This window comes from Cebus imitator, unplaced genomic scaffold (genome assembly GCF_001604975.1).
Source record: "Cebus imitator isolate Cc_AM_T3 unplaced genomic scaffold, Cebus_imitator-1.0 Scaffold316, whole genome shotgun sequence".
Taxonomy (NCBI): domain Eukaryota; kingdom Metazoa; phylum Chordata; class Mammalia; order Primates; family Cebidae; genus Cebus; species Cebus imitator.
In genome coordinates, this window is record NW_016107631.1 from 1,515,952 (window position 1) to 1,529,095 (window position 13,144).

Sequence of the window (13,144 nt, forward strand, 5' to 3'; positions counted from 1 at the left end):
TCCATCTCAAAAAAAATTCCACTCATAAAGGGTGAGCTCAGCTCACTGGTCCACTTCTCAGTGCCTTCTCCATCCTCACTTGCAAGCCTCAGAGGGATAAAAGCAGTTGAACCTGTTGAGCAAGAATTAGAAAGGAAGCATGAATGCTTAGAATTCTGAGGTCTGGCACAAATCAGTGCCTGGGAGCTCAGCTCACTGCCCAGGGATAGGTGTGACCTGTGTCTGCCTCAGGTTGCTGGGAGAAGCCATTCTCCAGTTTCAGAGGTAGGCAGGGCAAAGGTCAAGACTTTTGGCTTTGAAGGATCCTGGAACCACTGATTTTGGTTTATTCCCTCCAGGGTCTAAAGAGAACAAGAGGTGCTAGTTCTTACCAAAACAGATGGTAGAGAGAGTGGCTGGCTATTGAAAAGCCCCTTCACCTTTTAATTCACCTCTTCTTTTTACCTCTTTAGCCGCCCCCCAGGAACAGAACACTCCTAGGACTGGGAGTCTACTTTTAGCTCCATAAGCAAGTGAGCAGATGGGACACCTTAGTCTTTTCTCCCTAGAGACAAAGCAGATGCCTAGTGGTTTCCCTTTGCTTCCAACCTAAAATTCCAAGCTTAATAACATAGCAGTTAGTGAGCATAAGTGACTAAATTTGGAGACAATTATCAGTCCTGAGGAAAGACACACATTCCGGTCCTAAAGAATGTAAGGGCTATAAGCAGAAACTTTCTATAGCCTAAATGATACTATAGCATTATTTTTGAGCAGGAGCAGAAAGATTAATATGATCACTTCATAGTTCTAAATCAGAAATAGGAAGATTAAAACCCCCCAGTTTGTGATTGCTATCACTGTGGCTAGGTATCTTACTCTTCTGGAGACCAAATGGGCTTTGGAAGAGATTATCCTAAATTCCTATAAGTGTAATACTGAAATACAACTTTTTAATCTGGTTTTTAAAAGATAAATGCAGTTTAGCCTATACTCCAGAGAGCAAACACAGGAATATGTCTCAGGAGGCTTCACTCCTAGGGCTTATCATCAGACCTCACACCCGCTTCCCCCTCTAACCCAAGGCCTTTGCTTCCAGGTGAGGGGATTACTTCTTTGCCTCTTCAGCAGCATCTACTCTAGGCATATTGATCATCTGGGACACTGGTAAAAGAGAACCTCAAACTAGTAGACAGAGCCTACATTTAGTTTTGGGAGGGGACGGCAGACAGTCAAGGAGATGAGGGTCCTAAGGCAGATTGGGATAGGGTCAGAGGCACCACCCACGGAGAGGCTAGAGGTTTGTCAACACAAAGACACAGGAAAAATGGGCTGCAGAAGATTTGCATGTTTTCCATTTGAGCACATTTTGCTTAGCTGGAGAACAGCTTGTTTAAGACAGCCTGGGTGGGAAAATCAGAACCAAGCTGGGTGCAGTGGCTCACACCTGTGATCCCAACACTTTTGGGAGGTCTAGGCAGGAGGATCACTGGGGCCCAGGAGGTCAAGGCTGCAGTGAGCTGAGATCACACCACTGTACTCCAGCCTGGGGTGATAGAGCAAGACCCTGTCTCAAAAAAAAAAAAGAAAACAAATTAGAAGCAGAATTGAGCTGTACCTCATTGGCTTCCTCACTCCAAAATAGGTGCTGATGATTCCCATTCCCATTCCTTGCCACCTAAGGTTTGGGTGTGGTGTCACCAGCCTGGTTAGCCAAGTGGCTTTGGGCTGAGGCTGCCAAATCTGAGCAAACACCAGTGAGGCTCTATTGAGCCAAGACCAGGTCCTCAAAGCACTGGAACCACCATGGCCTTCTCTCCTCAGCCTATAGCAGTGTGGTCTCACATGGCCATGAAGGGACACACAATGACAAAAGGCTCAGAATATTACAGTGGTAAAATGAGTGATCTCAACTTGACCGACAGATGTAAAATAGGCCTAGAGAGGAAAAGGTGCCTCTGGTCACACAGATCTTGGCAGAACTAATTCCATTTTTTTACAACTCCAACTTCTTTGTTTATCTTTGCTACTTTCATTTTTTTTACAGCCTGGCCAGAGGCATGTTTTTAAATCAGGCCTGATACCAGTATCCTTTTTGTGTGTGCCAATTTTGTTATCACATCCTGTTGAAGTTGAAAAATAAAGTTAATTTTGACCAAAAGACTTCATTTGTAACCCATGATGCTCATCTGTGTGTATGCAAGATTCCTTGGTGCCTCTGCTACAAGTTACCGTTCACTTCTCTGTGCTCTAACCTCTTGAATCACTGCAGACTCCCTTTGTATAAACTCCTTGGGCAGAGGAAGGAACATCAGGACTCTCAGAAAACACAAAGGGTGGACTATCGCAAGGAAGAGCAAAGCCAGGTCCTTCTAATGACTCCCGTGTTCAAATGTGAGACTGTTGATAATCTCACCAAGTTTCATGGTATCACTTCCTGCTATTCATGAGGCAGCGCCCTTCAGTTTTTCATTTTGAATTATTTTCTCTATTTTTACTTACTTGTTTTCAGACAAGGTCTGGCTCTATGGCCCAGGCTAGGGTGCAGTGGTGCTGCCATCCGAGCTCACTGCAGTCTCTGCCTCACAGCCTCAAGCCATCTCCCCAGCTCAGGCTAATTTTTTATGTTTTTGAGACCAGAGTTTCACTCTTGTTACCCAGGCTGGAGTGCAGTGTTGCAACCTCTGCCTCCTGGGTTCAAGCAGTTTTCCTGCCTGAGCCTCCCAGGTAGCTGGGATTCCAAGCATGTGCCACCACACCCAGCTAATCTTTGTATTTTTTGAGACAGGGTTTTACCATGTTGGTCAGGCTGGTCTTGAACTCCTGACCTCACCTGCCTCGGCCTCTGAAAGCGCTGGAATTACGGGCGAGGCACCGCACCTGGCCTCTCTTTACTTTTAAACTCATTTCTAGTTTCCAAATAGTCCCCCTAAGCCCTGTCTGCCTAAATCTTTTTCTGCAAGTGTGACACCTCACAGCTGGACTGCATAGCAGTGCCTCTTAATCATCCAACTAGAACAGCTCTCCTGAGCAAAAACATTTGCAGGCAGCATTAATTTTCTCTGCAGTGTGCACACAGAAAGTTAGATTAACTTCTATAGGAGACAAACTTACCTTCAAAAAACAAAAGGAAAACCACTACATTCTTGACTACCACAGGGTATAAGCCCTTAATTATTACGAGCTACTGCACTGAGGAAATAACTCCTAAGAAATCTTACCGTTTTGCCAGGCACAGTGGTTCATGCCTGTAATTCCAGAACTGAGAGAGAATGGCACACATAATCCTAGCCTTTTGGGGGCTGAGGTGGGAGGACCGCTTGAGCCCAGGAGTTCAAGACCAGCCTGGGCAACAGTGAAATCCCATCTCTACAAAAAATTTAAAGATATCTAGGCATGGTGGCCTGTACCCGTAGTCCCAGCTGCCTGGGAGGCTGAGGTGGGAGAATTGCTTAAGCCCAAGAGGTTGAGGCTGCAGTGAGCCACGATCGTACTACTAAACTCCAGCCTGGGTGACAGAGCAAAACACTGTCTCAAAAAAGAAAAGGAAAAAAATCTTACCGTCTCTACTTCCTGTCACCACCACTATTAACTGCAGGTTTAGAATCAATCTACCAGGCCGGGCGCGGTGGCTCACGCCTGTAATCCCAGCACTTTGGGAGGCCAAGGCGGGTGGATCACGAGGTCAAGAGATCGAGACCATCCTGGTCAACATGGTGAAACCCCGTCTCTACTAAAAATACAAAAAATTAGCTGGGCATGGTGGCTGGCGCGTGCCTGTAGCCCCGGCTACTCGGGAGGCTGAGACAGGAGAATTGCCTGAACCCAGGAGGCGGAGGTTGCAGTGAGCCGAGATCGTGCCATTGCACTCTAGCCTGGGTAACAAGAGCGAAACTCCGTCTCAAAAAAAAAAAAAAAAAAAGAATCAATCTACCTGAATCAGAAAGTAGAGCTCAAATAAGTTGTGTGGCTTGGTACAATCTAGGAAAATCAGTTTCCAAAGTTAGCTGCCCTGGGGAAAGAACTTTCTGTCAACACCAGTTTTCAGAGGCCATTGCTGGGAAGACTTTATCCCATTCAGGCTTCAACCAGAGAAACTTGTATATCCTGAAATTTCACATAAGATTACACTTGATGAATAGGTTTCTCCATTAAAAGACTTGAAAACTACTGGTCTTCAGGCTCCTACCTGTTTAATCCGTCAAGACACTGCCAGCTTAAACTTCGGACAGTGACATAAGTGTCCCTGTTAACTTCAAATGGAACTGACAGGGATGCTAAAACATCGAACACTCAAATGGGCCGGTTCCCCACCAAGCTTTATTGGGCTTATAAAACTTCAAAGTTCAAAACCATGCCATCACTATGGGAAACAGCAACTTAGATTTAATGTTAAAAAAGGAAAAAGAAAATGGTTGCTGAATGGCAGCTTTCAGTTTACAAGTAGTGGCAAAGTAAATGGTTGGATGTTATGAGGTAGTTGATCTAAATTGTGAGACTTGCTTTTTTTTTTGAGATGGAGCTTCGCTCGTTACTCAGGCCGGAGTGCAATGGCGTGATCTCAGCTCACTGCAACCTCTGCCTCCTGGTTCAAACAATTCTCCTGCCTCAGCCTCCCGAGTAGCTGAGACTACAAGCACGCACCACCATGCCCAGCTAATTTTTGTATTTTTAGTAGAGACGGGGTTTCACCATGTTGACCAGGATGGTCTTGATCTCTTGACCCTGTAGATCCACCTGCCTCAGCCTCCCAAAGTGCTGGGATTACAGGCTTGAGCCACCGCGCCTGGCCTAATTGTGAGGCTTTCTTAAAGGCACTCCTTTGATCTGACATGGAGTGACAGACTAGATCTATTCAACTTATTAAAACTCCTCTCCCAGCAAGAAACAATTAACAAAGCATCCTCCTCCTAATGGCTGAAGTTCCTTCAAGCTGCTGTGGCCATGTTATGGAGCATGGTGCCATCTTGTGGCCACTTTCAAACCACCCATTGTTAATCGAGTGCAATTACAGCATGTTATCTGAGTGAGAAGGAAAACTATTTGAAGCCATGGTTCCTCCAGATATTTTCAAATGTTCTCAAAGAATGAGACATTTTGGTTACTTTTATGATTTTATTGACTTTTTTTCTCTTCATAACTTTAAAACAAAAACAGCACACGAAAACCAGTGTCTTTTAAGTCCCAACTCAGCTGATTGACAGATGAACATCACCATCTTACTCCTCTGAATAACTAGACACAAATAACAGCAAGTTCGTTTCTGCCCACCCCAAGACACAGACACAGTCAACCCCAGGGGCCCCAGCTCTCTGCCTATCTTCTCTCAGCTGTTCCTCCCATCTGCTAAGATGGGCCTTCCTGATGGCTCTCTCAAGGTGGGTCAAGTCTGAACTAGAGGAAAGCACAGGCCAGGTCCACCATCCCCTCCCACTGGCCACCAGCTGGCCAGCCAGGAAATCATTTCTCTACATCTTTTGTCTCCCGCCTTTTCTCTCCCTCTCTCTTCTCCAAAATTTGTTGCTATCACTTGGATGTAACAATGGACCTAGTGTCCATTAAACTGCCTGAGAAGTGGTTTGAACCTGATGTATTTTCCTGAGCTAAAAAAGAAAAAGTACCCCTGTGGCCTTCCTGCCATTAAGATCAAGTGAAAAAAAAGGACAAGCACTATTGAGAAGGGTCACATTAGAAAGGCTTTAGAATCCTCGCTCAAACCCTGACAGTTTCTCTTGCTGTAGCTCTTAAGGGTATAAAAGGGCAAATATTCTGGGGTCAAGCATGGGGGAAACATATTTATTTTCCCCTTTTAATCTTCCCTGCTGCCCCAGTTTTTGCCTTCTTCTTAGCAGATCCCTTAGGTTCTGGCTCCTTGCGCTTAGCTGAAGAGAGCGAGCCGGTCACCTTGAAGAAATCATCCAGGCGGCCCTGGGTGCTGCCTTGGCGGCTCTTGCTCAGCCTCTTGACCCCGCTGCGGATTCGCTCCTCAGAGAACTGCTTTTCGCCACACATGAACTTGACCAGCTCTTCTTCATTTGGCTCGCTCCACTTCAGCTCCACAGACTCTGGGTCCAGCACCTCAGGTTCCAAGAAGAGCTGGTGGGCCTCCCTGTGGAGCCAATTTTCTGGCACAGGGTACTTGTTGGGGTCGAGTCGGCGCACTATCTCCTCAATGCTCTTGTGCTTCTGGATGAGGTCCACAGCCCGTTTGGGCCCAATGCCCCGGATACTCTCACAGTAGTCACTGCCCAGCAGGATGCACAGATCCACAAACTGTTCCTGGTTCAGGCCCAGCTCCTGCAGAATCCGGCTCAGGTGGAATTCCTGGATGGGCAGCTTTTTGGATTCACTGGCAGTCAGGTGTCGCATTAGCACAGGGCTGCCAAAGGTGAGGCAGTCCATGTCCTCGGTAGCCGCAGCATAGACCTTGCCAGCCTTCACCAGGGCAGCACAGCTAGCCTCTGCCTCGCTGGGTGCATCAAGATAAGGGATGCCCATGAGGCTCAGCAGATGCTTGCACTCATCGTTGTGCTGCTTAGTGACCTTCACCAGCCGCTTAGTGAATTTTTCCACCTCCTGCTCGGCCCCAGCAGCCTGAGCCTGCTGCAGCTGCTTCTCTGCCTCAGCCCGCCGTTCACTGCGTTTGGCCAGCTCGCCTGACTTGAGCTGTGGTGGCTTGCCATCAAAGACATACACGGGCTTGATGCCATTCTCCATCATGCGGATAGTGCGGTAAAACATGCCCATCAGGTGGCTGGTGGTCTCACCCTCCTCGTTCTGCAGCACATCCCCACCCTGGCGAACAGCAATCAGGAACTGATAAATGCTCATAGAGGCATCAATGGCCACCTTACGGCCAAAGTAGCTCTTGATGTCATTCTCCCGGATGGCACTGGGGGCCACATCAGCAATTAGTTTGGCCAGGCCTTGAATTCCCATGGCAATACAGAGGGATGACTAAAAAAGAAAGGCAAGTCAGAGATGGAGGAAAGGAGAAGGGTTATAATTGGCGTTATCTCACCAACTTCGTGTCTTCAGCTAAATTCCACATAAAAAGGACACCAAGTCAGCACTGCTGAAGATAAAAAGATGAAGAAGACAAAGTCCCCGTTCTCAAAAAATTTAGTCTAGCAGGTGAGTTTACTCAATAGTAAAAGTACCAGAAATTGAACCAGGTGCTTAGAGAAATAAGATAGTGTTGATATTCTAAGGCAGCAGCATTATTTATTATACCAAAAAAAGCTACAACCTAGGTCTCCATCAAGGACCACTGAAGGCCAGAGTGCTTGGCCCGGCTTGAGGAGTCTAGGGACCATAATGGCAAACCTGAAGACAGGCAAATACACCAGCTAAACAAATAGATCTGATTTGTTTTGAGTGTCTGGAGAACCCTGACTGATAAGGCAGCCTTGAGAAAGGACTGCAAATGTAACATCTGAATGGAGGTGATGTGGCTTCCTCACAAGCTTCTCTCATCTCTCTGTCATCGCCTCAGCACATAAGAGTTTCTACTTTTATTATGATGTTGCTAGAGTTTCAAGCTTTCACTTTGCATTTTCTCTCCACCACTCAGTCTGAAATGTTAACTCCATGGCTCTTCCCTGGGTCCTGATTTTGGGATCTGGCATTCTACAGTCACTGGGCTGTGAAGGAAGTACAAAAAATGATTGTACTTCAGAGCTGATCGGCACCTGATCATGTCTTTGTTTTGTTTTGTTTGTTGTTTTTTGAGACGGAGTTTCACTCTTGTGGTCCAGGCTGGAATACAATGGCGTGATTTCGGCTCACTGCAACCTCCACAGCTCAAGGGATTCTCCAGCCTCAGCCTCCCAAGTAGCTGGGATTACAGGCATGTACCACCATGTCCAGCTAATTTTGCATTTTTAGTAGAGATGGAGTCTCTCCATGTTGGTCAGGCTGGTCTCAAACTCCTGACCACAGGTGATCCACCAGCCTTGGCCTCCAAAGTGCTGGGATTACAGGTGTGAGGCGCCTCACCCTGCCATCAAGTCTTTCTTATGGCAGCATTTCCCAAATCACCCTCATGATTTTTGCCACTTCCAACTAAAATCTGTACTTGTATTCATTTAGAATTTTTTTAAAAACTAAAACTAAAAAAGAAAAATCATCATAAGCAATACTATTTCTGTTCTATCAGTTATATTTTAATATGTGTTAAACGTATAACTATTAAAAAGGATTTTTAGTGGTTGCAATTTAAAGTCATCTTGCCATCCTGGCCAACATGGTGAAACCCCGTCTCTACTAAAAATACAAAAAAAAAAACAGAACAAAAAAAATTAGCTGGGTGTGGTGGCATGCACCTATAATCCCAGCTACTCTGGAGGCTGAGGCAGGAGAATCGCTTGAACCTGGGAGGCGGAGATTGCAGTGAGCTGCGATCGTGCCACTGCACTCCAGCCTGGTGACAGAGCGAGATTGTGTCTCAATAAGTAAATAAAAGTCATTTTGTACCCACTGGTGGTATGTGTCCAACACTCTAAGATATATCCTACCAGGGCCAGGCATAGAGGCTCTGGTCAGTAATCCCAGCACTTTGGGAGGCCGGGGTGGGAAGACCACATGAGCCCAGGAGTTCCAGGCTTCAGTGAGCTATGATTGTGCCGCCAAACTCCAGACTGGGCAACAGAGCAAGACCCTGTCAGGAAAGAGAAGGAGAAGAAGAAGGAGACAGAGAAGAGGAAGAAAGGAAAGGAAAAAGGAAAGGAAAAGGAAAAAAACGGGAAGAGAAGACTCCACCAAGCTTTTTCACTGTTCCCACTCTTCCTTCACAGGGTTCTTTCTAGAGTATTAATGACTGTTCAATTCTTCCTTCTAATTCAGTACAAACACTTCAGCATGGCATCAAGCTCTTTCATGTTCTGATTCCCAACCTAACCTTATATTCTGGAATCTCACAGAAAGCTGGAATAAGGCCCGCCTTTCCCCACTTTTCCTCAGCTGTGCCCTCCTCTCGCCATCCTCTCACGCGTCCTTCCAAGTCCATCCCATTTGATTAACATGAATAATTCCCCCGTGAATTGCAGCGGCAAAAGCTCTGGCCTTGAATCTAGGCGCATCATTTACCATCCGTGTGATATTTACCAAGCCACTGAGGTTTATTTTCTCGTCTACAAAAGAAAGATAACCATTACCTGTCTCTCAGGATTGCTGCCAGAGTTAACTGAGACAACAGATGGAAACCTCTAATGTCCCCTTTCCAGACCCTTTCAACCCTTCAGCTCTTACTCAAGCCGGCCGTGCTGCTGGCGTGTGGACCGAGGACCAGGCCGTGTTAGCCCTTGATCACCTCGCGGCGTCAGGCAGGAAAGGGACCTCAACAACTCAAGTGTCAGAACTGTTTCTCGTCCAAGGTCTTAGGAAAAATACAACATGGCCCCGTAGGAGGGAACTTACTGCCGCCTTTCTATAATGGAAGAAAGAGAGGCTGGGAGCTTGCGCGACTGGCCCAAGGCTCACAGCGGGAAAGTGGCTGGACCGCCTGATGGCGAATACCGCGCGCACTCCAGACCCCGGTTCCCCACGACTCCCAGCGCCAAGCGGACGCCGTCGCTCCGGAAGGTGCTTCCCATGGGGTCTCACCTGGCCTTTGGGACACGAGGCCTTGGCGGCTAGAGCTTGGTAGGAGTTACCAAGTGCCAGCGGTGCTAAGCCAGCTCTCCCCGCTCAACTTAGCCGCAGGTCTGCTGTCTCTCCGCCGCCTTCCAAAGCCCGCGCTCCCGTCACGTGACCTGCCGACCACGCACAGCCACCTGGGGAGTGTAGTGCATGCCACGTCCCCTCAAACGGCTACTCTCATGGCAACCAGTACTGCCAGGGAGAACGACTTTCTCAGCGACCCTGTCCTACCCTCCTCCACAACCTGTCCCCACTCCACCTGCACCAGGTCCCCGCAGGCCCCAGCTCCGGGTACATCCGAAATCACACGACTACAAGTCCCACAGTGCAACTTGCGCTGGAGGTACTTCCTTTTCCGGTTGCATTAGGAGCCTGCTCCTGCAGACGTGTTCTTCCGGTGGCGGAGCGGCGGCTTAGCCTGAGCTGGGCAAAATGGTGAGATGGTTGAGGGGAGTTCCTCACTGGGCTGCGAGGACCCCTCGGGGTCTGACCTACACCGCGCTTCTCTCCTCAGACGCCAGTGGTTCAGAGGGCTAGACGCTCATGGAACCTCCGGCTTGGGCTGAAAGGTGGGGAAGGGGGAAGCCCTTGCCATGAACTCCTTAGGTTTCTGAGCTAGCGATTTCTAAGGATGAGGGGCGTGGGGCGTATTTTTAGTACCTTCCAGTTTGTATATCTCTGTTATCTGTGGTGTGTTATCTTTATCTGGAAAGTTCTTCTACCGAAGAACTTCTTGAGCCCATCCTACGATGCCCTGGGCAAATGTTTCTTGATGAAGCACTTCCAACTTTCAGGCACTTGGCCAGACTCTCCTAGGAGCGCCCACAGCCTCTGTACAGACCTCTGGCTACGTTTCGTGGACTTCTTTGTTTTCGGCCACACCTCCCAGTGACCACCGTCTGACGCGCATCTAGCTCTGGGATGATGTCTATTCATCTTTGTATTCCCAGTGCCAAACAGAGGGCCTGTAATTGGAAGCTCAATAAATGGCAGCGATTGTCTTTATCATTTTGGGGGAAGGGGGCCGTGATTGTTTACTGAATTGAATTCCAGTGTCTCAGAACAATGGGGTCAGTTTACTTCTCTAGAGTTGTTATGTTGTGGATTTTAGAAGCATTGGCTGACGGGTGACAATGAAGTTAACATTTCTACAGGACTTTACGTTTACATCCCTCTTTCATAGGCAATATCTTATCATCTTCCCTACAACCTTAGGAAAGAAGCAAATACCTATTGAGCAAAATACTCTCTGCCAGGAACTAGACTAGATGCTTTGATTCATAATCTTTTTTATACATCTGTTCTGTGAAATAGATATTACAATTACTTTACTCAGACTCGGATTACTCAGTAGAACCAGAACTTTAATGTCTTTGCTCATAGCTCACAAGATTCCATAATAGCATACGTAGTGAGGAAAATACTGAATTGGAAATTAAGGCCAGTGGGGTAGCTCACACGTGTAATCCCAGAACTTTGGGAGGCCGAGGCAGGAGGATCATGAGGCCAAGAGATTGAGACCATCCTGTGAAACCCCATCTCTACTAAAAATACAAAAATTAGTTGGGTGTGGTGAGGCGTGCCTGTAATCCCAGCTACTCCAGAGGCTGAGGCAGGAGAATCGCTTGAATCCAGGAGGCAGAGGTTGCAGTGAGCCAAGGTCCTGCCACTGTACTACACCTGACCTACAGAGCAAGACTCCGTCTCAAAAAAAAAAAAAGATACTGAGATCTGGGTACCACCAGTCAGTGACTTAGAGCAGGGGTTCTCCGCTTGGAGTCTCTAGACATTGGTCCACAAAGCTCCGGAAATTGTAGGCACACTTTTTTTGTATGTAGTTTTTCTCAGGCAGAAAGTTCATACTTTTCATCACATTTTCATAGTGGTGAGATCATTGGCCTCAGAAAATGCTAAGGACCATTGATCTGCAGCTAAACACCTTCTGTGTCTCAGCCTCTGACTCTCAGCAGCCCTTCTTGTCTCATATTGAAAAGATAAAGTGTCTCCTCAGTTTTGAGATAGCACTGTGACCGTCACTCATACTGAATGAGTTGCTGTTGGTTGGGAAGGATTTCCACATTTCCCGGCTGAAATCAGCTTTCACAGCAGCGCCAGGCTCCTCGATAACCCCACGTTCTCTCCAGGCTGAAATTGTGGGATTCTTTGCTAGCTCTGATCTCTTGTCCTCCCCTAGGAGCTTGAGGCCATGAGCAGATACACCAGCCCAGTGAACCCAGCTGTCTTCCCCCATCTGACCGTGGTGCTTTTGGCCATCGGCATGTTCTTCACTGCCTGGTTCTTCGTGTATCCTTTCACTGAGCAGCCAGAGGACCAACGTTAGTGATATGGGAATCTGAGGGAGAAACCACGCTAGGTACATGCGCCCTGCCAGTTTTGTACACTGGATTGAGGCTGAGAGAAGGTAAGGAGGGGAGGAAGGCTGGTGATGCCCAGGGAAGATTGTGGCCTTATTTCCCAAGCTCAGTTGAACTCAGTTTGTTCTGTGGATTTCCAGGACAGTGAGCAGGGTGCCTGGCTGGAGTGGAGGTGGGATAGGAGAGCTGCAGTTAGAAAGGTGGTATAAGGAAGGGTGCACTCAGGTGTCGCGAGGTCAGAGGGCTAGTCCCAGCTCCTGTCCTCATGAGCTGTGTGACCTGGGGCAAGTGACCTAACTCCTCTGGGTCTCATTTTCTTCATGGCAGTGGAGCACCGGAGTCCAGGGTATCTCTTAGGCCCCTCTGCCTGCCTGCCTGCTCTGAGCCAGATAGGCTCCCCAGAAGACACGGAGCCAATACCTTTCTCCTCAGAGTCCCACTGCCTTGGCTGTCTGTACTCCACAGTCCATTTCTTTGCTTTGCCTTAACTGCTGTGCCCAGTTACGAGGTCACCTCTACCAAGTACACTCGTGACATCTATAAAGAGCTCCTCATCTCCTTGGTGGCCTCACTCTTCATGGGCTTTGGAGTCCTCTTCCTGCTGCTGTGGGTCGGCATCTATGTGTGAGCACCCAAGGGTAAGAGTTGCAATGGGGTGGACACGTGAGCCTCCAGGGCGCAGCCCGGGGAAGCCTCTCCATAGTCAGGTCAGCAGGGTCCTTAAGGCTCTTACCAGCATGACCCCTTGTTTGATGGAGACAGACTCAGTGGAATGGGAAGGGACAGTGGACACTTGTTCCTCTTTCTCTGCCCCTCATACGGATTTGAGCCAAGTGTGACTGACTGTGTTAGTTCTGAGTTCACATGGCCTAAGGCCTCCATCTGCCTTTGGGATGTACCATGTAAGAGTGTGGGCACAGGCTTCCCAGGGTTGTACATTTAAGTCGGGCCCCAATGATTTGGAGAGGCTGCTGGGAAGTCGGCTGGCTGGAAGGGAGTCAAGATCTGGGGCTTAAAACTTACTGCAGAGGCCGGGCGCGGTGGCTGAAGCCTGTAATCCCAGCACTTTGGGAGGCCGAGGCGGGTGGATCACGAGGTCAAGAGATCGAGACCATCCTGGTCAACATGGTGAAACCCCGTCTCTACTAAAA

At 48.1% G+C, this 13,144-nt stretch overlaps 2 protein-coding genes across 2 annotated transcripts in view; one reads left to right on the plus strand and one right to left on the minus strand.

Moving 5' to 3' along the window:
- Window positions 1-5,080: 5,080 nt before the first annotated feature.
- FEN1 (flap structure-specific endonuclease 1) lies at window positions 5,081-9,952 on the minus strand. Its single transcript, XM_017503851.2, has 2 exons — window positions 9,583-9,952; window positions 5,081-6,936 (listed from the first exon to the last, which is right to left on the minus strand). The coding sequence occupies exon 2, from the start codon at window positions 6,916-6,918 to the stop codon at window positions 5,776-5,778; it is 1,143 nt and encodes a 380-aa protein (XP_017359340.1). The 5' UTR covers window positions 6,919-6,936; window positions 9,583-9,952; the 3' UTR covers window positions 5,081-5,775.
- Window positions 9,953-9,965: 13 nt separating this feature from the next.
- Window positions 9,966-13,144, plus strand: part of TMEM258 (transmembrane protein 258) — a 3,664-nt gene continuing 485 nt past the window's right edge. The window contains exons 1-3 of the mRNA XM_017503852.2: window positions 9,966-10,053; window positions 11,813-11,922; window positions 12,495-12,631. Of these exons, the coding sequence (XP_017359341.1) occupies window positions 10,051-10,053; window positions 11,813-11,922; window positions 12,495-12,621 (240 nt within the window). The 5' untranslated portion in view covers window positions 9,966-10,050 and the 3' untranslated portion in view covers window positions 12,622-12,631. The remainder of the gene's footprint in view (window positions 10,054-11,812; window positions 11,923-12,494; window positions 12,632-13,144) is intronic.